General features: G+C 47.2%; 1 protein-coding gene across 2 annotated transcripts in view; it reads right to left on the bottom strand.

Moving 5' to 3' along the window:
• SMCHD1 (structural maintenance of chromosomes flexible hinge domain containing 1) overlaps positions 1 to 25,070 on the bottom strand; it is a 163,769-nt gene that overhangs the window by 40,940 nt on the left and 97,759 nt on the right. For both annotated transcript variants that reach the window (XM_054018979.1, XM_054018978.1), the window contains exons 29-32: positions 23,950 to 24,117; positions 22,945 to 23,070; positions 14,380 to 14,459; positions 7,614 to 7,771 (exon numbers count right to left, since the gene is read on the bottom strand). In XM_054018979.1, the coding sequence (XP_053874954.1) occupies positions 7,614 to 7,771; positions 14,380 to 14,459; positions 22,945 to 23,070; positions 23,950 to 24,117 (532 nt within the window). The remainder of the gene's footprint in view (positions 1 to 7,613; positions 7,772 to 14,379; positions 14,460 to 22,944; positions 23,071 to 23,949; positions 24,118 to 25,070) is intronic.

Below are 25,070 nucleotides of genomic sequence, written 5' to 3'. Positions count from 1 at the left end.
CTGTAGCATTTAAATTTCAGAAAGGGGAACTACACAAAAATGAGGAGGTTAGTTAAACAGAAATTAAAGGGTACAGTGCCAAAAGTGAAATCTCTGCAAGCTGCGTGGAAACTTTTTAAAGACACCATAATAGAGGCTCAACTTAAATGTTGAAAATTAAATTAAAAAACATAGTAAGAGAACCAAAATAGAGCCTCCGTGGCTAAACAACAAAGTAAAAGAAGCAGTGAGAGGCAAAAAGGCATCTTTTAAAAAGTGGACGTTAAATCCTAGTGAGGAAAACAGAAAGGAGCATAAACACTGGCAAATTAAGTGTACAAATACAATTAGGAAGGCCAAAAAAGAATTGGAGGAACAGTTAGCCAAAGACTCAAAAAGTAATAGCAAATTTTTTTTAAGTACATCAGAAGCAGGAAGCCTGCTAAACCACCCGTGGGGCCACTGGATGATTGAAGTGCTAAAGGAGCACTCAAGGACAATAAGACCATTGTGGAGAAACTAAATTAATTCTTTGCATCAGTCTTCATGGCTGAGGATGTGAGGGAGATTCCCAAACCTGAGCCATCTTTTTAGGTGAAGGATCTTAGGAACTGTCCCAGACTGAGGTATCATTAGAGGTGGTTTTGGAACAAATTGATAAATTAAACAGCAATAAGTCACCAGGACCAGATGGTATTCACCCAAGTGTTCTGAAGGAACGCAAATGTGAAATTGCAGAACTACTAACAGTAGTCTGTAACCTATCATTTAACTCAGCTTCTGTACCACATGACTGGAGGATAGCTAATGTGATGCCAATTTTTAAAAGGGCTCCAGAGGTGATCCCAGCAATTACAGGCCTGTAAGCCTGATTTCAGTACCGGGCAAACTGGTTGAAACTATAATAAAGAACAATATTGTCAGACACATAGATGAACATAATTTGTTGAGGAAGAGTCAACATGGTTATAGTAAAGGGAAATCATTCCTCACCAATCTACTAGAATAGGGGATCAACAAGCATGTGGACCAAGAGGATCCAGTGGATATAGTGTACTTAGATTTTCAGAAAGCCTTTTACACGGTCCCTCACCAAAGGCTCTTACACAAAGTAAGCTGCCATGGAATAAGAGGGAAGGTGCACTTAAGGATTGGTAACTGGTTAAAAGATAGGAAACAAAGGGTAGATATGAATGGTCAGTTTTCAGAATGGAGAGAGATAAATAGTGGTGTCCCCCAGGAGTCCGTTCTGGGACCAGTCCTATTCAACATATTCATAAATGATCTGGACAAAGGGGTAAACAGTGAAGTGGCAAAATTTGCAGATGATACAAAAATACTTAAGATAGTTAAGACCCAGGCAGACTGTGAAGAGCTACAAAAGGCTCTCTCGAAACTGGGCAACAAAATGGCAGATGAAATTTAATGTTGATAAATCCAAAGTAATGCACATTGGAAAGCATAATCTCAACTATACATATAAAATGATGGGGTTTAGATTAGCTGTTACCATTCAAGAAAGATCTTGGAATCATTGTGGATAGTTCTCTGAAAACATCCACTCAATGTGAAGGGGAAGTCAAAAAAGCAAACTGAATGCTGCGAATAATTAAGAAAGAGCTAGATAATAGGACATGTTGCCTCTATTCATTGAATTCTGTGTGCAGATATGGTTGGCCCACTGCAAAAAAGATATATTGGAATTGGAAAAGGTTCAGAAAAGGGCACAAAAATTATTAGGGGTATGGAACGGCTTCCGTATGAGGAGAGACTAATAAGACTGGGACTTTTCAGCTTGGAAAAGAGATGGCTAAGGGGAGATATGATTGAGGTCTATAAAATCATGACCGGTGTAGAAAAAGTAGATAAGGAAGTGTTGTTTACTACTTCTCATAACACAAGAACTAAGGGTCACTAAATGAAATTAACAGGCAGCGGGTTTAAAACAAATAAAAGGAAGTATTTCTTCACACAGCGCACAGTCAACCAGTGGAACTCCTTGCCAGAGGATGTTGTGAAGGCCAAGACCATAACAGGGTTCAAAAAAGAACTAGATAAATTCATGGAGGATAGCTATTAGCCAGGAAGGGCAGGAATGGTGTCCCTAGCCTGTTTGCCAGAAGCTGGGAATGAGCAATGGGGGATGGATCACTTGATGATTACCTCATTCCCTCTGGGGCACCCGGCACTGGCCACTGTCGGAAGACAAGATATTGGGCTCGATGGACCTTTGGTCTGACCCAGTAGGGCCATTCTTATGTTCTTATGACCTCCAGTGGCAGTAGAATTTGAACTATAGCAAGTGTATTGATACTTCAGCACAGTAGTACAACTTTAACCCTTTCAATCTGAATACCAAAGGATTTAAACATTATAAAATGCTGGAATATGGGGGCTTGAAAGCCTCTTTTTTTCAATGGTTGACTAGGCACAGAAGCTGCTGCTAACATGTAACATTCAGGGATACACTGTTTTACCCAGCTAGAAATAGTTTAAGAAGATGCATGATAATCCTAATGATTTTTAGACTTTATTTTTATTGTTTTATATAAAATATACAGACATAATGAAACAAAACATATAAACACATGCACAAGATGGACACAGAATCATAGGACCTCGAGAGGTCAACTAGTCCAGTCCCCTGCACTTATGGCAGGGCTATGTATTATCTAGACCATTCCTGACAGGTCTAACCTGCTCTTAAAAATTTCTGATGATGGAGATTCCACAACCTCCCTAGGCAATTTATAGCATATAAATAACAAAATTCAACTTTCATTATTCACAAAACCTAGAAACAAAACAGAACAACCCCCTGAACCCATAGAGGTCACATAGGGCATCAACTATTAAAGTGACTGAACAGATAAGTGAGAACATAACCCGTGAGTATCAGGGACTAATATATACTAAACTACATAGTATGCAATAATTTCACATGCGACTAGACAGCCTCATATTTTATCAAATGTTTCTATTAGACAGCCATTTTTTTCCCATTAAAACTTTGTAGAGAGCTCAATAAGCCAGTGTGTGTATGAGGGAGGAATTGCAGATTTCCAGTTTCTCAAAATAAGTTCTATTGTTGCCACTTTATCCAGTTAACATTAAGAAATGGATTGCATTAACTAATAGTTACTGCAATCCATTTCTTAATGTTAACTGGTAATACCAACTCATTCAGCACCCTTAACACAAACAAATTTGGAGAAGGAAAGATAGCGACACTAAGTTTTTGAGAGAGTACTAAATGTGGCTTTCCAGAACACATGCATTTTTTGACACATATAGAGGTAACAAGCCTTGTGGATAGAGGAAGCGGTAGATATGGTATATCTTGACTTTAGTAAAGCTTTTGATACCTCGCATGACCTTCTCATAAACAAACTAGGGAAATGCAACCTAGATGGAGCTACTATAAGGTGGGTGCAAAACTGGTTGGAAAACTGTTCAGAGAAGAGTTATCAGTGGTTCCCAGTCATGCTGGAAAGGCATATCAAGTGGGGTCCTGCAGGGATCAGTTCTGGGTCCGGTTCTATTCAATATCTTCATCAAGATTTAGATAATTGCATACTTATAAAGTTTGCGACCGATACCAAGCTGGGAAGGGTTGAAAGTGCTTTGGAGGATAGGCGCGCACACACCTAGAATGGAATTGACATGGGCAAGCACTCAAAGAAGAACTATTCTTTATTGGATAGCCTCTATTGCTGCTGGTCGATTCGCTGCTTTCAGTAGGCAGTCATCCAGATATGGAAATATCATGATTCCTCTCTTGCGGAGGTGTGCAGCGACTACCGCGAGTACCTCTGAGAAGACTTGGGGAGCAGTGGACAGAGAGAAGGGCAGTATCCTGTATTGAAAGTGATCTGGTCCGAGAGTGAATTGGAGAAACCTCCGATGTGATGGGTGAATCGTTATGTGGAAGTATGCATCCTGGAGGCAGAGGGCCGAGCCAGCCCCCCCTTCTAATGCTGGGATAATTGTTGCCAGAGTCACCATCTTGAAGTGTTGGTTTCTGACAAATCTGTTGAGCTGCCGGAGAACGAATATGGGACTCCATCCTCCTGTTTTATTCTGTGTGAGGAAGTAGTTGAGTAGAAACCCATCCCTCTGTATTTTATTGGTACCAGTTCTACTGCTCCAAGCTGGATGAAGTGGATTACCTCCTGACGCAATAGATCTTCGTGAGTGGCGTCCCTGAAGAGGGATGGGGAGGGAGTCTAGGGCAGCTTGCAGTGCCGTCCTGCCGGCTGGAGAGATTTCTCCATGAGCAGCAGTTTAAGCCGCAAGTCTTTAGCTTTTGTGGTCTGGGCTGTCAGTTTGTGACAATGTGGGCACTTTTGAGGCATGTGTGCTTCGCCTAATCCACAAATACACTGAGAATGTCCATCTGAAAGCAGTATTAAAAGCCTGCAGGTGAGGCAGCGCTTACAGCCCGGTGAGCTGGGCATGCCCCTGAGGGGAGTATTTCCCCTCCCCCATGAGGGGAGAACTAAACACTATCTGCCAGTTAAATGAAATCCCAACTTCTACTGAGGGAAAGAAATAAACTTTTTTTTTTAAATGAGAAAAAGAAATGGGGAGAAAAACAGGGAAGACAAATTATCTATTCGAAGTAAAACTAATGGAAAAGGGGTAAATTACTAAGCTCTGAGGTGCTGCTGAATGCTCTGACTCAAGCCAAAGGTGGCAGAGACGGAACTGAGGGAGGATTGGTGCACAGCACTAGTTAACCACCTGCGGCAGTGCAAGACAGGGACTGCACAAGTGCGACTCAATAAGGCACTGCTCCCACAAATCTCCAATTACAAGTGCAGGGGTGCTGAAACACCTAAAGTAGAGCACCCACAGGGAGAAGAAGGTCTCCTTCTGTTGCTCTTAAGGACCTCCTGTCAAATGAAACCACTTTTTAGCTTGCTCCATATATCTAGCTCTACCATTCTGGGGGAGGAGAGAGGAAAGAGAAAGAAACTTGGTGATCTCATTTCAGGAAAGATCTTCCACCACCATCCCTTTTTAAAGAGTCTCCAAATTTTGTCCCAGGGAAGAAAAAAAAGTAGAAAAACTGCTCACTGCTGGCCCAAAGTTAAATTTTTGAACTCCAAGAAATGAAAATTAAGGGACAACTGGCTGGAGGCCAAATATCTGAAGAAGGATTATTTAGGATATGGCCTAGTGGAGAAGTCTGAGCTGCCTAAGGTATAGAGACTGAGGCACAATCTAAGTATCTGACTAGGAGAAAAGTAAGGGTCCAAAAAATCTGAACTTAACTCTTGGAATAAACTCTGGCAGAAGATAAAAACACCACTCTGTCTGGAAAGAACTGAAGAAAGGGAGTAGAATGAATCCAATAATTTTGCGTGCTCACCCTGCAAAGTGAAGTCACAGCAACGAAAAAGGGAAAATATGCCATAAATTCAAAGGCCTGGCTTGACATGAGTAACTGGACGTTGGGGTGGCCTCATTTCTGGATCAGCAGGCTAGAAACAGAATTCCTGTACCCATGCCCTACGTTTGAGCCTGATCAACTCAAGGGTAGTTTGACTGAATGCCAACCAAGAAACCTCAATGACATCTGAGCTGAGTTCTTGGGAACCAAGTAAATAAGGGCTCAGAGGCTACTAGGTGAATAAGGTCTCAGAAGCTACCCCAACATACCCATAACATTCAAAACCAATCACAGGTTTTGGGAACATAACAGCCATTTTCCACAAGAACAGCATTAAATATCCCTTCCCTGGATTAGATTAGAGATGAATACTTGGGAAAGTTCACTTTAAACACCTGTAGCAGGAACTGAAGGGCATGCTGGAGGGAATAGTTGCTTATACAAAGATGTTTCCTTTTCTCATCCCCCCCTGAGAGAAGCTATATTTAAGATCCCATAATATTTAACTACAGTGGGTGATTGGCACCTGGAGAGGCAGTCAGCAATGTGGGGGGAGAGGGGTCCTCCAACAGATTCTCTTTCAGATATCAAGTCTATTCAATTTCTCCAGGCTGTTAGTGCCAGGTACTTTGGATCAGAAAACTGGGTGGGGAAACAGGATCAAGAGAATACGTAGCTTCAATTGGTGTAAGACACGCACATTCATTACATCAGAAAAATCAGGACTTGGTGAAGCCATTACTGTGACAGTAAAATTATTTCCACCAGGCCCAGCCTGATTTTCCACCATCCTTGGTTAATCTGAGTAATAAAATTGAAACAGTTTCTTAGTTTTTAATTTCCAACGGCAGGAGAATGAATATGTCACAAGGATTTTGAGAGTGAAGTTCATGGAGAACAACATGGGGAGTCTGGTTGTCTTGTGTGGCGCAAACCAATCAATGGTTAGAGTTCCACACTATGACAAATTTTATTGAGCATCTGCAGGCGTATACTGGGAATATGGGAGTTCTGCTCAGGCAGTGGATAGTAACATTCTTTGAATTTGAGGTAAATGACTGAAAAAAAGCAACGTGGATTTTTCTACCCAAGTGTCAAGGAAAGGGATTTCAGACAAGAGCTAGGTCTGAGAGTAACTCCCAGTTATACATATGCCACTGCAGTCAATTTGTCTAATAGTGGCTTTTAGGCAAGAAGGATAAGGTGGATAATGTGGAATGCCAGCACATTGATACTGGACTTCCTCTAAATAAGAGTCAGATCTCCTGCACTGCTGTTATCTGGGTGTGCTCTATCAGCTTGTGACATTCATGGTGATGCAAGAAGAGGAGTGTCAGGGCAAAAAATGAATCTCCTCCATGACCCGGGGGAGAAATGGTAGCAGAGATGGGATTCCCAGTCTATAGAGCAACATCTTCAGAAAAGAGAAAAAGCCAGTGACTGAGAAAAACCCCTCAGAGTGGGCACAAATGGAACCAGCCCACAAGACCAATTCTGTATACACTGCAAAGAGGCCCACAAGTTGAAGGACTATTTCATTTAGATTTTTTTTTTTGGTAGAGGAAAAGAAAGTGGAGTAAGACTAAGAGGGGCATGATAACTAAGCCTTTGTCTACACTGACACTTTGTTGGCAAAACTTTTGTCATTCAGGGATGTTAAAAAAACACTATCCCGAAGGACAAAAGTTTTACAGATGAAAAGCACTGGTGTGAACAGCGCTTTGTCGACAAGAGCGGTCTCTTGCCGACAAAGCCGATTCCGCTCGTGGGGGTGTGTGTGGGGGGGTCTGTGTGGAAGTTTTTTGTCGGCAGGAGAACTCTCTCTTGCTGACAAACAACAGCTACACTGCGCGCCTTTTAGTGGCATGGCTTTTAGTGGCATGGCTTTTAGTGGCACAGCCATAGTCTAAAGACATCTCTTCTCCTCCAGGCTTTTAGTAGACATCAGGCAAAAAGGGCAAAACTGGAACTTCTGTCAATCATTTCACATATTTGCCTCCTGTTTCTCAATAGGTGAAGCCAAAATGCTGATTGTAAAGGATTTTGCCAGTCAGGTATAATGGAATATCAGCTAAAAGGGATGTATGAAAATACTGATCACCATTGAAATAAATCTCACAAATCACTTTTTACAGACATCAAAAGCCATAATTTATTTGTATGGCTGGTTTCCAAAATTACAAAAAAAAAAAAAAAAAAAAAAACCCCAACAAAAGCTCATTTAAATAGAACTACTCACCAGGGAAGGTACTTCCTGCTGCAAAAGAAGCATTTTTGTCATACTTAACATTCAAACACACTGGTTTCTCAGGGTCGGGCAGGACATTGAACTTGATTATAGGGCAATCTAACGTGTTCCTGTTGTATGAGGCTTTAAGCTGTAACGTATGCTCTCCCCTGAAACATACACCAATCATATAACAAACTGTTATAATGCAATAAGTTAATAGCAGTTTTTCAAAAAGATGTTTAAATGGATTTTCATAAAGGTACTTGTGACTTATTTGGCTTTCCGAGTTTACAATATTCTCCTCCCCACGCCCACTTTCTATCATTGATATAAAAATTATAGTAAAGGCAAAAACCTAGTATTAATGCAAGGTTAGAAATATCATGAGTCAAGAAATGTCTAACGTTTAAGATGTTCTCACATCTAACTATGCACTAATGACAGTTATTTGCATTTACTTTTGCTTTAATATTCCACCATTTTGACCAATTCTCAACCCCCTTTTCAGGATCTGACTTGTAGGACAGTTTAGATCATTAGGACTGAACGGAGAGAGAACTATTTAAAAGGTCACCTGAGAGAAATGTGTTCAAAACCATTCCCAGTCCTTGCTAGCCAAGGTTCGAAGCTGAACACAAGCCTCACACCTAGCAACATACACTGAGACTATTAGACCATGGAGAGGTCATTAACTTCATAATACAGAAATCTGAAGGTTTTTTTAATTTACAACACTACATTTTTAACTATAGCGAAAGACTCAAACATTTTTCTTCAAACTTAAAAAGTTATTTTTGTTCAAAATATCTTAAGTTAAAAATGCAAAAATATTAACTGATATAAAACACTGTAAGCATCAAAACAGAAAAGTATGTGTTTACAATGTCATCCTCACATATTTTTGTATAATATGGAGCTGTTTTGGCCCTTTGGAAAAATTATTACAAATAGCTTAGTTACTGAGTACAGTATTACAATTACTGGATCCACATATCTCCTCTGGGCCACCTGGCTGGCTTAGAAGTATTAAAAATTGTTATAGTTTATCTTGGGTTGAATGTCTCAAACCATGCTCCTTGTGTCACCAAGACTGGACCTATAAAAGGAAACAAGTTAGCCTCAGTCCCTTAGTTTCTGTCTGCTTATATGGAATGCAGGAGTCTTTAAAGAGAAGAAAAAAAATAACAGCAGCTAATTTGTGGTAGAAATATACTTGGAAAACTCTAGGCTACTTAACAGGACCTGTAACTATATTTCTTTTTCATTCCAATGCTCCTTAAAATTTCCACTCCAGGGCCTTCTCTAGACTGGGAAAAATGTATTTGTTTAAAAAACATGTTAGCAAAAACATTTTAACAAATATTTTTAAATACCACTTGATACACCTCTAAAAACTAATGTTATTGACTTTAACACGTTAGTTGGGTATGGTCAACCCTAGGCAGTAACACATTTTTAAAGACGCTAAACCCCTATGTACATGCTACATGATGGTTAAAATGTGCATTTTTACAGATTTTTTCCACGTCTAAAAAAAATCCCGTAAACAAAAGCAGCAGCTTCTCTTGGCAGACGTATGGCGTAAGCTATTACATTCTGTAAAAAAAAGTGTTTATGAAATGACTTTCTCAATTAGCCTAGCCTATGCACCCAAACAGTAAGTTACTCCTCAGGGAATTCTGAGCCAAAAAATTAAAAATTCTGCACACAATATTTTAAAATTCTGCAAAATTCTGCATATTTTATTTGTCAAAATAACACAATATAATCACACCAGTTTCAATTATTTTTGGTCAATTATTTCAAAATGTGTGTCAGCATGTCTAACAATACAGACAACAAAGAAAGATTCAGGAAATGTTTTTTGACAAATAGATTCATTACTAGACATATTAATACAGAATTCTGAATAATAATTCATTTAAACTACAATACAGAACCGTATTTCCCAGACCTCTCAGAAGCAGTGCAAAGGCTTGGGGGAGTCAGGGGTAACGGAGGAGCTGAGGGAGAGGGAAGTAAATTGCTGGGAAGGAGATTGGGTATGAACTTGGGGGGGTTGGTGGGTTTGGGTGGGAAAAGTACGGAACAGATTTTTTGAGGGGACGGGGAGGGATTGTTAGGGAGATTCCCCCATGCAGACCCTGGCTGACCCCTAGTCTCTCCCATTCAGTCAGGCACATCTGCCCCTGTCCCCATGTGTTCTTGCACTCTCATGTGTCCTTGCACCCCCTGTCTGCGTGCCCCTCCACCTACACTCAAACACCCACTCCCCCATCCCCATATGGCTGTGTCCCCACTCAGCCACTCCACGTCTATGTCCCTGTACCCTAGGGTTACCATATTTCAGCAAGCAAAAAAGAGGACGGGAGGAGCCCCGCCCTAGCCCCGCCCACTTCCCGCCCCCCCAGAACCCCCAACCCTCCCCCCGTTCCTTGTCCCCTGACTGCCCCCTCCTGGGACCCCTGCCCCTAACTGCCCCCCAGGACTCCACTCCCTATCTAAGCCTCCCTGCCTCTTGTCCCCTGACTGCCCCAACCCTTATCCACACCCCCACCCCCAGACAGACCCCTGGGACTCCCACGCCCCATCCAACCACTCCCCACCCCCTGACAGCCCCCCCCCGAACTCCCAACCCATCTAAACCCCTCTGCTCCCTGTCCCCTGACTGCTCCGACCCCTCTCCGCACTCCTGCCCCCTGACAGCCCCCCCCAGAACTCCCAACCCATCTAAACCTCTCTGCTCCCTGTCCCCTGACTGCTCCGATCCCTCTCCCCACTCCTGCCCCCTGACAGCCCCCCCCAGAACTCCCAACCCATCTAAACCTCTCTGCTCCCTGTCCCCTGACTGCTCCGATCCCTCTCCCCACTCCTGCCCCCTGACAGCCCCCCCCCAGAACTCCCAGCTCCCCACCCCCCTGCTCCTTGTCCCCTGACTGCCCCTTCCTGGGACCCCTGCTCCTAACTGCCCTCCAGAACCCCACCCCTAGGCCTCCCTGTTCCTTGTCCCCTAACTGCCCCCTCCTAAGACCCCCCCCAACTGCCCCCCAGGACCCTACCCCCTACCTGTACCCTGCCTGCCCAAAACTTTCTCCACCCCCCCCCCCAAAAGCCCCTCCCCGTTTCTTGACTGCCCCCTCCAGAACCTTCCTGCCCCCGGTCCCCCTTACCCTGCTGCTCAGAACAGGGTGTTGGGCTCTGTGCAGCCGAGCCGGACACGTGGCTGCGCTCCCCAGCACAACAAAACCCGGTCCCTGGCCCTGCACAACAAAACCCGGTCCCTGGCCCTCCACAGTGCTGCCGGACCGGGTTGCAGGAGAGGCCAACTCAGAATGCAGGGCAGCTCCGGCTCCTCTACAGCTGCTCAGGAGTCCAGCCCGGGATTTTTCTGCAGCCCTCCCAGCCGCTCGCTCTGCCAGGGGAGGGGGAAATCCCGGACATTGTGAGTGCTTTACAAATTCCCCCCGGACGCTATTTTTAGCGCGAAAAGGAGGACATGTCCGGGTAAATCCAGACGAATGGTAACCCTACTGTACCCCCTCCCCGTGTCTGTGCCCCCACTCAGCCACTCCCTGTGTCCCTGCACCCCCTCCCCGTGTCTCTGTGCCCCCACTCAGCCACCCTCTGTCCCTATGTAGCTCTACACACCCTCCACCTCTGTCTATGTGGCTCTGCGTCTCCACTTCCATTCAGTCCCTGACCCAGTCTGTCCTCCCCCACTAGCCCTTATAAGCCCGTCTGACCCCCCACAGCCCTGTCTGACCCCCCCCCCCGACACTGTCTGTCTCCCCACAGCCCTGTCTCCTGACCTGACAGGCGCTGCGAAGAAAGCAGGCTCTTTCTTATTTCTAACTGGCTGGAAGCTGCTGCTATGTTCTATTGCCACAGCGCCCTATAGTAGGGTTACCATACGTCCGGATTTTCCCGGACATGTCCGGCTTTTGGGGGCTCAAATCCCCGTCCGGGGGGAAATCCCCAAAAGCCGGGCATGTCCGGGAAAGTCGGGAGGCTCGGCCGGGGCCTCTTTGTGCGGGGCCGGGGGCATGGTGCCGGGCTGGGAGCCGGGCCCGCGGGGCGGGGGGCCGGGCTGGGGTCGGGGAGCCGGGCCAGGCCCGCGGGTCGGGGAGCCGGGCCGGGGTCGGGGGGCTGGGGGCCGGGCCCGTGGGGCTGGGAGCCGGGCCGGGATCGGGGGACCGGGATCGGGGGGCGGGGAGCCGGGCCGGGAGGCCGGGCCTGCGGGGCGGGGAGCCGGGCCGGGCCTGGGGGTCGGGGGGCCGGGCCGGGCCCGCGGGTCGGGGAGCCGGGCCGGGGTTGGGGGGCTGGGGGCCGGGCCCGTGGGGCTGGGAGCCGGGCCCGCGGGTCGGGGAGCCGGGCCGGGCCCGCGGGTCGGGGAGCCGGGCCGGGGTCGGGGGGCTGGGGGCCGGGCCGGGGGGCCGAGCCCGTGGGGCTGGGAACCGGGCTGGGCCCGCGGGTCGGGGAGCCGGGCCGGGATCGGGGGGCCGGGTCCGCGGGGCGGGGAGCCGGGCCGGGGTTGGGGGGCTGGGGGCCGGGCCCGCGGGTCGGGGAGCCGGGCCGGGCCCGCGGGTCGGGGAGCCGGGCCGGGGTCGGGGGGCTGGGGGCCGGGCCGGGGGGCCGAGCCCGTGGGGCTGGGAGCCGGGCCGGGCCCGCGGGTCGGGGAGCCGGGCCGGGATCGGGGGGCCGGGCCCGCGGGGCGGGGAGCCGGGCCGGGGAGCCGGGCCGGGGTCGGGGGGCTGGGAGCCGGGCCGGGGGGCTGGGGGCCGGGCTGGGCCCGCGGGTCGGGGGGATGGGGGCCGGGCCGGGGTCGGGGGGCCGGGCCCGTGGGGCTGGGAGCCGGGCCGGGATCGGGGGGCCGGGCCCGCCGGCGGGGAGCCGGGCCGGGATCGGGGGGCCGGGCCCACGGGGCGGGGGGCCGGGTCGGGGAGCCGGGCCGGGCCCGCGGGTCGGGGAGCCGGGCCGGGATCGGGGGGCCGGGCCCGCGGGGCTGGGAACCGGGCTGGGCCCGCGGGTCAGGGAGCCGGGCCGGGATCGGGGGGCCGGGTCCGCGGGGCGGGGAGCCGGGCCGGGGTTGGGGGGCTGGGGGCCGGGCCCGCGGGTCGGGGAGCCGGGCCGGGGTCGGGGGGCTGGGGGCCGGGCCGGGGTCGGGGGGCTGGGGGCCGGGCCGGGGTCGGGGGGCTGGGGGCCGGGCCGGGGGGCCGAGCCCGTGGGGCTGGGAGCCGGGCCGGGCCCGCGGGTCAGGGGAGCCGGGCCGGGATCGGGGAGCCGGGCCCGCGGGGCGGGGAGCCGGGCCGGGGAGCCGGGCCGGGGTCGGGGGGCTGGGAGCCGGGCCGGGGGGCTGGGGGCCGGGCTGGGCCCGCGGGTCGGGGGGATGGGGGCCGGGCCGGGGTCGGGGGGCCGGGCCCGTGGGGCTGGGAGCCGGGCCGGGATCGGGGGGCCGGGCCCACGGGGCGGGGGGCCGGGTCGGGGAGCCGGGCGGGGCCCGCGGGTCGGGGAGCCGGGCCGGGATCGGGGGGCCGGGCCCGCGGGGCGGGGAGCCGGGCCGGGATCGGGGGGCCGGGCCCGCGGGGCGGGGAGCCGGGGCGGGGGGCCGGGTCGGGGAGCCGGGCCGGGGTCGGGGGGCTGGGAGCCGGGCCGGGGGGCTGGGGGCCGGGCTGGGCCCGCGGGTCGGGGGCCGGGGTCGGGGGGCCGGGCCCGTGGGGCTGGGAGCCGGGCCGGGATCGGGGGGCCGGGCCCGCCAGCGGGGAGCCGGGCCGGGATCGGGGGGCCGGGCCCGCGGGGCCGGGTCGGGGAGCCGGGCCGGGCCCGCTGGTCGGGGAGCCGGGCCGGGGTCGGGGGGCTGGGGGCCGGGCCCGTGGGGCTGGGAGCCGGGCCGGGCCCGTGGGGCTGGGAGCCGGGCCGGGCCCGCGGGTCGGGGGGATGGGGGCCGGGCCCGTGGGGCTGGGAGCCGGGCCGGGATCGGGGGGCCGGGCCCGCCGGCGGGGAGCCGGGCCGGGATCGGGGGGCTGGGGGCCGGGCCCGCGGGGCTGGGAGCCGGGGGGTGCGCCGGGCCGCCGGGGGTGGTCGGCCGGGGCCAGCACCCCAGGGCCCGAGCCGACCCAGGCTGGAGCCGCCGGGGGAGCCAGCCTGGGCTGAGCTGGGCTGGGCCGCGCCTCCTCCCCCCCACACCCCCCCTTACCTGCTTCAGGCTTCCCGCGAATTAAATGTTCGCGGGAAGCAGGGGAGGGGGCAGAGACTTTGGGAGGGGGCGGGGTTGGGGCGTGCGCGTAGGCGGGGCTGGGGGCGTGGGCGGGGCCCCCGGGAGTGTCCTCCATTAGGAGGGACAAAATATGGTAACCCTACCCTATAGTCGGCAAAAGGCAGAACTGCCTAAGTTATTTTCTGCAGGGAGCTGCTGTGTTCTATCACTACACCACCCTTTGGTGGACAAAACGTGGAACTGCAGAAGTTATTTTCTGCTGGTAACTGCTGCTGTTCTTGCACCTCAGCGCTCTCTGGTGGGCAAAAGGCATAACTACAACAACATTTCATCAGAAGCTTTTTTTCCTGTGCAAAAAATTTAAAATGTGTGTGGCTCATTAATTATGCACACACACAGTAGTGTAGAATTCCCCCAGGAGTAAATAAGTTAAGTGTTTGCACTTAGCTTTAGATGACTTCCTGGCAACTACTTTAGTAAACATGCAGCTAACTAACTTAAAGGTATCTAATAAGAGTCTTTTCAGAAATTAATTTTTGTCTATACATTTCCATTACTTACCTGGGTGCATGAATACTAATTACTCCCAGATTAGCCCTACCATTTTCATCTGTTTTATGTTGTTGGCTTGAAGGAATGATCTGTCAAGAGAGTTGAAGGTTGTCAAGACATTTTTTTCTTTTAATGAGACAGAAGTCTTATATTACACCAAAAATAGAGTTTTCCCTTTTTCTATCATACTTTATTTCAACTCAATACCTTTCCTTGTATTCTGACAATACAGCTCATTTTTTTATACTGTGCCTCTCCTGACTCTTATGATTTAATGAAGATTTTCACAGGTTCTGGAATATCCTTGACCAGTTTTTAAGACAGTTTTTAAGTCATTTTGTCTGACTAAGCAGATTTTGGTTTAAGTAACTGGTTTATATATTTTACTATGGTTATATGTTTTGTTATATTCTGATGTCAATTTAGTTACTCTGTAGTATATGCTAATTGGGCTATATTTTAAGCTGCTTGCTCAAACGGCCTCCCACTTCTCATTTGTATCTATTCTAGATTTGTTTAGAGTTTTTTGAGGGTGATTACAATACGGAATGTTACAGACATAACTGGTATATATGGCTATGAAATAAAGATATACTACGTACACATACTACTACAAATCCGCATGCCCAGTGGAATACACAAAGGGACCAGTGCTCAAAAAACCTGCCAACTGCATACCACACCAATTTACTATTAACCGAGTGTAAGGACTGAGAACTTATTTGAAATTCCTGTTGGCAGCTTCTCCCCTCATTCAAAACAAATGGGTAATGCCTCTCACCTGTGGAATTTAGAGGTAGGCCAATGTTATTGCTGAGAAGTAGCAAGTAGTGATTCCCAGAAGTAGCATGAGAAAGGATAAAGAATTTTAATCCAGCAGAATAACAGGCAGAATAGAAGTTATCCCATATAAAGCCAAAAGCTTTGTAAATTAAGGGAATTTGGAAACCAATCCAGTAGTACCTTTCTTCCAAAGATGCCTCTTCAGAGGAACAGAAACCTATTTTGTCAGTTTTTCTCATAGGAGGTTCAGACATGTTCTTCTCACATGCCACAGCAGATCTTGTAGAAGGAGTCCTGATTCCCTCTGTGAATGGTTTCCCAAATGCCTATCAGACCAACTGGTGCAACATTAATATCTAGCAACTTTGAAAACCTAAGGCCTTGACAGTTTGGATGGAATCAAAACGGTACATTTGCCACATGTACTTTGTAGGTTCAAGATGTAACTGTAGATTGCTAGGGATGCCCATTTATGCTATGACTTCGCAAAGGAGTGCTAAGGATTGTAACAAAATGATGAAAGAACAATTTCCCAAGAATTGTGGAAAGAACATCATACTTTGGGCAGAAAGCTTTCTGAAGCTATAACGATATTTTCCCCAATAGCAGCAGTGTATATTTTGTATAGAGAGAACAAATAACAAAGAATGTCTTTCAGAGGCAATGGCAACTAAAAAGGCAAGCAACAGGCTTGTCTAATCTGCCATTTTGTTTAGTCTTGATGACTCAGATAGGGAGTCCAATATGCCTGCATAAAGAACGACACTAATGCTGGTACCCTATTTCCTATGATGTTTAGGTGTAGGACTTCAACCAATCAGCCTGGGAAAACTCTAGAATAGATGAGATCACAAGAATTTTGTGATTATTATTTGTATTCTGGTAGCATCTAAAGTCCAGTGCTCACTGTGCTTGGCACTGTACAAATGACAATCCCTGCCCCATAATGTGTGAATGAGGCTAACAGAAAATCTTTGTTGAACCACACTTCCCTTCCAATGTCCAGACTGTGAACTGTAAGTGGTCCAGGTCTGGGTGGAGGTGTTCCTGCTTTAAGGGGCCTAGTCGTTTCTGCAGGGGCAATTGAGGTTCCTTGGCTATCAAATCCAAACAAGCGCTTTCAGGGCCAACACAAAACTAGGAGTACTTCAGCACACTCTTTTCGGTTTCCTTTATATGAACTTCCCTGAAAAGCAGTGGATTCTTCTCTGCCCAGGATATTATTTCCATTGTATCAGAGAAGCTTCAAGTTCTTGTTACTCTCTGGTTTTGGAAGTGGTAAAAACATTCATGCTTCAGATCACAAGCCAGACTAACAAAAGTAGGAGATAACTTCCCCTATTCCAAGCTTTCTGTAACTACCCACCACTGGTTTTCTTACACCTTCCTCTGCTTCAGGTACTGGCCACTCTCGGAAGCCACCTACTGGACTTACTAGACCACTGGTCTGTTTCTGTATGTTTTTGATCAGACACTTCACTGATAGAGCTTTCAAAGTGAACTAAACAGGATGTCTATTCTGTGATTTTGGAAACCTGTACATCACAGAAGTGTGCTTGAGAGAACTGGATGCTTTCCTTTTTTGAGTGACACACCATAATCCCATAGTTATGTTTTCCTGGTATGCGCCCAACCCTGCGATGCTTCCTTCCATAGTGAGTATTTCAAGGGTCTAGAGTGCAAATTGGACTGGCTTTTTATAGTTTATATTTACCTCTGCACAAACAAATGTTCAGACATGACTGGAAATAATGTCCAATTTTGACTGCATACGCTGAATGATTTCAGGTATTCGGAAGGAATTTCTAGAGGCACATATTTAGAAACCCCATTTAAGGGGGTGATACTGGTGTGTGGAACCGGCAATCCTAGCTGAAGGAGATAATTGCCAAAAAAACCAACTGTTGTAAAGATTTGTATTTTTCCAAAATCTTTCCTCTGTTGGTAAAATTATGGCCAGAGTCATGCCTATTTTGACCCTGTGATGAGCAATTCTCTGCATTAGGTTCAAAAAGTTTGTCTTGATTTTGTACAACTGGTAGGTTTGAATCCTTTCTGGGAGCTGATAAGTTAGGTGTGAGTCTGTTTTTCTGGACAGGACACTGATAGACACGTTGTCCATGAATGGTTACAGATGTGTAACTTGCAGTCTGAAACCTGTTGTGGCTACCACCAGCCATTTCTGAAGATTCTGGGTGCAAAGAGTAGATCAAAAGGGAGAGTTTTGTACAGGTATTGTAAGCTCTTACACACACACAGGTATACACCTAGCCTTTGTCATTCACAACTTCTTGATTTGTGGAGAAAGTTCATTTAAGTCTTTGTTAGGAGCTTCTCCAGATTCTTCCCTCTGCTAATGCTGTGATTCCCAAACTTTTTAGTACTGCAGCTCCTTACAGATATTTTAAAATTAGTGCCTCTCCAAATCCTTTTTTTTTTTTTTTTTTTTAATAAAAAAGGCACTGACTTAGGACACTATATTCAAAAGTTCAAAACACTAGATTCAAGAAGGATGGTTTTGAGATTTTATTTAACCACATACAGTTTAATATAATCCAATTAAATCTGTGTTTTTAAAACTAAAATGTGAAAATATGGATTTTTTGGCATGTTTGCACATAGCTTAAGATTTCAGTGAGAAAAGCAGGCCTGTTTCGAACTGCATAGTTGTGCAATGTTTGGCTGAATCTCTAATGGAAAATGACTTGGGTCACGTGCTAAATTTCAGTGATTTCTGTGTTTAGTTTTCAGAGGTCTTTGCTGAAAACCCAGACTCACAGAGATAGCTGGGAGTGAATGGAAGCAATACTTCCATAATTTCATCACTGAGTTCTTTATACTCTCCTTTAACAGAAATCCAGAATTCTTGTTTTTTTAAATTTGAAAACTCGGGTCTTCATCATGTGATCACTTGACAATTTTAGGAGATGTTCCTAAGCAAGATACTTAAGGTTGAAATGGAGTCAACTGTTATGAAGAATGGGTTTCAAATCCAATGAGTATCTGGAGATTCGTGGTCAGCTCCAGAAAACTGAGGGAAGGTTAAGGTGTCTCTGTATTCTCACCTGCTAATTTCGCTAATGTTTCCTCAAACATCCTCACATCTGCAAATTCATATGCCAGGGAATATGTTTGGGATGACTGATGAATATTCATGGGTGTAAACTGACTTTCTTGTAGCCATTGAGTCAAGAGCTACTGCTCGTTACTAATCACAGCAGGACTCATGAAAAATTGCCTAAAGAATATTTTGCATACCACTGCAAGCATGTGACCAGAATGCATACCCGACACCTTTCACACTCAAGGTAAGGATCAAATCCCCACAATGAGCCATTTGCTTGGAACCAAGGATGTTTTCCTTGGTAAGTACAGAAAAACTTTCGGGCTGAATGTCTATAGTCAAGGCTTTGAACTCTGTTTATTGTCTTCTCACTCTCATATCCATGGGATCTTTAGGAAGAAAGCTCCCTTCTCAAGGGACTTAAATTCCCAAAACTTAAAGAAATTTTTTATAAAAAGATAACATTTTAGTTTAAATTTGGTTTTAACCCAGGACCCCATTTGGATCTTAAAATATCCTCGAAGGGGGTGCATACAAGAAACGCTTTATCAAATAATGCTTGAAGCGGAAAAGACAGTTACCTTTACCGTTTCTGGTGTTCTTTGAAATGTGTTGCTCATGTGTATTGCACAATAGGTGTGTGTGCTCGCCACGTGCACTGGTGTCGGAAGTTTTTCCCCTAGCAGTACCTGTAGGGGAGCGCCCCTAGTGACCCCTGGAGTGGCGCCTTCATGGTGCGATATAAGGGGCGCTGCATGCTCCCCCCACTCTCAGTTCTTTCTTGCCAGACAACTCCAACAGAGGGGAAGGAGGGCAGGATGCGGGCATTTCTTATAGTCCCGTGACTTTTTATACTGGCCCAGGAGAGCCTGAGGGTTCACCACCCGTAACTGGAAGTTCAAGGACGAATAAATTTTTCTCCCAAATGAATCCAGCCTCCTTGAAGCTTTATTTGTCAGAGTGAGGGCTGGTTGGCCCTGCCGCTCTCTGTGGTTGACCGACTCGAGGCAGGATGGGTGTATAGGTATTCGTGTCCCTAAGTGGGCACAAAATACTTGCATTCTGCTCTCTTAGAGATGGGGGGGGGGGGCAATGAGGCTGGGGTTTGCCACAAGGCATTTGAAATTTTCGCCACCCCTTCGTGGAGTGGCAAGCCCACCCTGCCTGGTATCCAGGCGGACAGGACATTAAAAAGGGAGTCTGAGGGCTCCTCCACCACCTCTGCCTAAAGGTTGAGGTTTGATGCCACCCTTTTCAATAGGTGGGCTTTAGATTCCTCCTGCTGGACAGAGGGGCCGTAATCGCTGTAAAGGGGAGGGCGAGGAGGCAGGCACGGTAATTTGTGTGTCCACTGGCAATGGAGGATCCACCACCTGGTCGCTCTCTGGGCACGGCGCCGAAGATGCACATCCTACCAACTCCTTCCTCGGAGGCCGGAAGCGGGAGGCCAACAGCTGTTCCGAGGCTTCGGCCACCGAGCGAGACCCCACCGGGGGCTGCATCGGGGGTCACAGTGCCCACTGATACCACTGTGCTGGCCACGGGGCCCGGTACCACTGCACCTGCTGTGGCACCGGCGGAGGAGGCTGTTCGGCCTGGCTGGCCTGACCCATCGATGGACAACTACGAAGGGAGGCCGGGCTGACGTATGACCTGCCGCTGTGCCTGGACCGGAAGGAGTGGCAGCACCGAGAGCTGTGCCCACCACGAGACCATGATCCCGACGTGGAGGAATGGTACCATCGGTAGCAGCTGCTCTGCGATTGGCTTCGGCAGCCGGATCCGCGTCAGCGAGGCGATCGATGCCCAGGGCTGTAGGAGCAGTGCCGTAGCGGGGTCCTGGAGTGAAACAACGAACGGGAATGGTGTCAATGTTTGTGTTGTGACGGGCTACAATAGCCCCTCTGAGACGAGGACCTTCAGCATCATCTGCCTCGGTCCCGTCGGTGTCCGCTCCTCAAGGCGGAGCGGTGGCTGGAGTCCCTGTCAGTCGGAACCCAACCAGACAACCTGGTGGGGGTTGATAGCGACCTGCATGGACTACGCACAGGACGGTTGCTGAGCGGCGAGTGACATCAGAAACATTCCCTCGACAGTGACCGGTACCGAGTCGGGGGCAACTGTGGAGATCCCAGCAGCGGCTTGCCTCTGACCACAGGACCAACATTGGCGATGCTCCTGATACCGGCATGGACATAACGTCCTGGGCCATTTGCAGGGCCTCTGGCATGGAGGGCATCTGGACATCTGGAGAAGCCTGCTCCGAATGGGCCAGGGTACTCCGCTTGACCTGAGTCGGAGGCCTGGAGGCCGATGGGGACCAAGGACTGCCTAACATGGGTCTAGCCTCTCCCCCAGTCTTACTCCAGTGCCACGGCGGAGAAGGCCTCTTCTTAGCCTTCTTGGTGTGCACCATGAACGGGAAGAGGTGTCAACTGGTAGATGGCACCAGGGGGTCTCAGTGCACCGACACCGCGGTACCCAGTACCGACTTGGAGGGGCGCGCCGGAATCAGGGTCAAGGCCGACTCCATCAGGATGGCCCGGAGCCTAACATCTCTCTCTCTCGGTCCAAGGCTTGAACAACTTGCAAATCTTGCAGCGATTGCTGAGATGGGTTTCACCCAAACAGTGTAAACAGTCCGCATGCAGATCACTCACTAGCACTGGTCGCCTACAAGTGTTGCACGACTTAAAACCCGGGGTGCGAGGCATGTCCCAGCCCAGGCGCACTAACTAAACTAAACTAAAACTAATCAAACTATTAACTACAGGTACTATACACTGAACGAACAAGAGTTCTGGGGAAGAGCTGGCAGAGTGAAGGTCTATGGGCTGAAACCCAGACAAGCACAATTCCCCATTGCACTGCTGCTGAGACAGGGCTTCATAGGAATAACAGGCTTCTTTGCATACCCAGACATGCTGCAGGACACAGAAGAGGCAGGTTGGGAAAGCAAAAGAGAAAAAGTTTAAATCATAATTTTTACAGGACTTGCTCATTAACAATACGAATCACTTCCTTATGAAAGGGATGCTTGGCTTTTGTCTTTTTGACACTCAGAGCCTTTGGAGTTTGCAAGTCTTAGCCCTGAGCAGGCTGTGAGAAGTTCTCCTCTTTGCGGGAATCCTCATGTTCCTGGTCAAGCCTCCCATGGTGGAGTCACAGCTTTGGGCAGGGGAGCAGAGGCCCCAGCATGGCAGTCTGACTCAAAGCCCTAGGCCATGACAAAGCAAGGCCTGGTGGATTGTAGCAGCAGGGTATAGCTGTCCTTTGAGGCACCTGAAAAACTGCCTGTAGCACCTCTTGGACTTGACTCAATGCTTGCAAAGCTTCTTTGCTGTGACAGTAGAGGGAAGAGGAAAACCAATGTTGTACCAAAGAAACCAGAGGTTACAGCCTCAATATTCTGGTGATTCCTCAGTGAAGAAGAGAGGAGTTAGAAGGTGAAATAAAATCATCCAGCATGAAAATGAATAAAAATTGAAGTTAAACAACAAAGTATTTGGGAGAAACGGAACCATCACATCTTCCCTGGTGTCTCTCTTACACAACTGCAAACCCTCCCCCCAAACTTCTATAATGCTTATAACTTTTCAATACAAAATTATGCAGCACATTGAAAGATTAAAAATTTGGAAACCACATAAACTGAACTAAGTATTAATAAATAACAGAAAAAATACTGTAGTGATTGCATTATTCATTTTCATATTTATTTCAGTATAAACCTCCAATTTTAAATTTATCTGTAGCTGATGCAGAACCTCCAGTAAACTTGTTCTGCCCACAAAGGCAAAACATTTTGTGACCTGAGTAGAAGGGTGTAGTTTAACTCTGGAGCCTTCAGCACCAAATTCCACAGATGAGGAATTACCCATTTGTGATGAATGAGGAGAGAAGCTGTGCAGCAGAAAAAGAATATCTTGTATATAAGCAAAAACTAGCACACATTAAAAATAGACAAAAATCAGGATTATCCAACTTTTTCATAATGTGGACCACATTTTAATAAAGAGATCACCTCCATCCCATCTGCAAGTGTGAAAACCATCTTACAAATATATTTCCATAATATCCTAGTGGCAACAACAGCAATTGTTTACACACAGCTAAGCTGTCTCCTCCTCATTTCCACTGATCTTCACTGCAAAGATCCTTGATCTCCGCATTAGAAGAGGGAAACAAGAAGGGAAGCCAGAATTATGTAGCCTGCCAGCTTTTTGCAGACCATCAGACAGTTCTCGATGGGCTACAGTTTGGGAAATCCTGAACAAGGTGATTATGTACCATATTACTGACTCTGTTCTTTATTGTCATTTGGTAAGTTACTTAAGTACAAAACTGAAGACTAAGTAAAAGTAGTAATAAGAAGAAATGTAAGGAATATGGAGAAGGTAGAGAAAGTTAAAAAAAAAGTTACAAATGAATAGCATAAATTATTAGTTTAGTTACTGTATTTAATTTTAGTTAACAAGAAAAAACACTGTGGAATCTGTGATGGGAATTATTTTTCATTATTTATTGTATGTTATTACTGTAGAAGATTATTCTGCTCTTTTTTGCTGGCATATTCACATCTGTACTTTAAAATTCCTCAATATATTTTTAAAAAGGAGAAACTAGATAGAGATGTAGGGAGGTGATGTAGCTATGTCTTGGTAGATGATATTTATGAGCTTTGATACATAAAAGCTGCCAGGACATCTTCTAAGCTCTCATTTTACCTTTAAGTTGCTAGCCTTTACAAGACTGATTTTGACATTTGGTTCAGGAGATGGATTTTCCCACTGATCACAGAGCTGAACTATCAGAGGCTTCTGCAGTTCTCTGCCATTAATTATTGCAATAGGCTGAAAAAGATACAAATATATATATTTTTTACTTTATTGTAAATAGAATGCGTCAGACAATCATTACAGGGGTGTGAGCAAGAACTACCCTCCTCCTCCCAACAAATCATGACCAAGGAACACGAGGCCATGACTTCCATCAGCTGCCTCCTAAATTAGGCTGCCTATGGTAGAGCATTAAAGCCCCAGTGGAGGCAATGCATGGGGGAGCAGGTGTGTTGGGTCACATGCACCTCAGATTGCTTGGTCACATGGTGCAGCCGGGACCCCTCCCTGCAGGGCGCTGAGCCAACTGCTACACACAAAATGACCGGATGGTCACAGTCTAGTTCAAAACACACAGGTATCCTGTAATGGGGTGTGGCAGGGCCAAAAGACTTCCAGCAAGGGGCCTCAGAGGGTCTGGGATACCCTGTCACATATCCATATTAATAGGGGCACTGGTGGAAGCTTAAATTGCTTCTGTCTATACTATACCGTCTTGTAGAGATAGTGAACTTTGATCTCCCGGACTGTTATGTTGTAGAAACTTTCAGGAATACTGAATACAGGCAAGTCTCATCTTATGCGGGGGTTCCGTTCCGCGGTTAGCGCGTAAAGCAAAAATCGAGTATAGTCAAAATTACATTGAGTTCAATTGCGGGCGGAATCGCCCTCACTACAGGTACAGTATTAAAATGGTTATTTTTTTGTTTTGTTTTTGCCATGTAAAGCTGAAATCGCGCATGTTAAATGCGCATAAGATGCAACAGACCTGTATACTATACTGAAAGAAAAACTCAACAGATTTCATCTTTGCTCCTTACACTTCAAAAACTCTGGAAATATAAAAAGCTGGTATTAAATCCTTTGGAACTGAACCAAAAGAAGCTGACTCACCTCCCCTAATTCTGGCCAATCCATAAGGTGTAGTTTAACTGGAGGTCCTGAAGTCAAATTTACTCTGAGAAAATCAGAAAATTCACGCCAAGCAAAACACAATTCTTTACTTCCAGGAGGACCTGGATAAAACCTAATACCTTTGACAGCCATGGTTTGTGTACTTTCCTATTAAGAAACAGAAGTGTAACATGTTTTTAGTAAAAGCAAAGCGAAATGTAATTTATTCTTTTTTCAGATTTAAAAATGTGACTTACTATTTATATACACTGGATGCCAGTATTTTTGTTGTTCATTGAATAATAAATGAAAAGATTATATTGCAATGTTTGATCTCTGTTAAAATGTCAAGGTATTTTGGGATATGCAAATAAAGTGACTGATTTTAAGCTAATTCTACATATTCTTAAGACATCTATCTTCATAGTAAATGGGTTTTTATCTAATTATTTTTATGCATGATACCTAAGGACAGGTCATCCCGAAAAACAACCGTGCAAAACTGTCAAAAATGTACAAGCCCAGACACAATATATATTTGCTTGTCTTAGCATGATGACTCAACATGAAAAAACAAATGATAGCTTATTCCCAGTCAAAATAAATAACTCACTCAAGGAGCAGAATATTTAAAGGCTGTGTTAAAATCAAATACTAGCATATATTAAATTAAACTGCCCAAGACAGAAAGCAAGATCAGCCACTTGTCTTTATTGCCCGAACCCATAAAAATGAAAAGCAGGTTGAGGATCTCAATTTATTCAAACATAAACTACAGCAGAGCTATTGCATGCAATAATAAATGCTAAAAGCTCCTAAATCCAATTATTTAGGACCTACAAGTGGAGCCACACCAAAAAAAAAAAAAAAAAAAAAGGAGGAGGGGGGATCTGTAACACAACTGTATGGGACAGCGTATAAATTTCCTTCCCCTTATTTTTGTTGTTGTTTGCCATTGAAAATTAAATTAAGTTCTATTTGACGGAAATTCTATGTAGCAGGATTTTGTATCTTTATGCTAGAAATTAAGAAAAAATACAATTCACATCAATTGGAAAATAGCAAAACATTTTAAAGGAAAACAAGGAACATGAAACATGATATTAAGAGTTGAAAAAGTA

This window comes from Malaclemys terrapin, chromosome 2 (assembly GCF_027887155.1).
Source record: "Malaclemys terrapin pileata isolate rMalTer1 chromosome 2, rMalTer1.hap1, whole genome shotgun sequence".
Lineage (NCBI taxonomy): Eukaryota > Metazoa > Chordata > Testudines > Emydidae > Malaclemys > Malaclemys terrapin.
The sequence above is the reverse complement of the archived record's forward strand: the minus strand, read 5'-3'. Positions and strand labels throughout refer to the sequence as shown.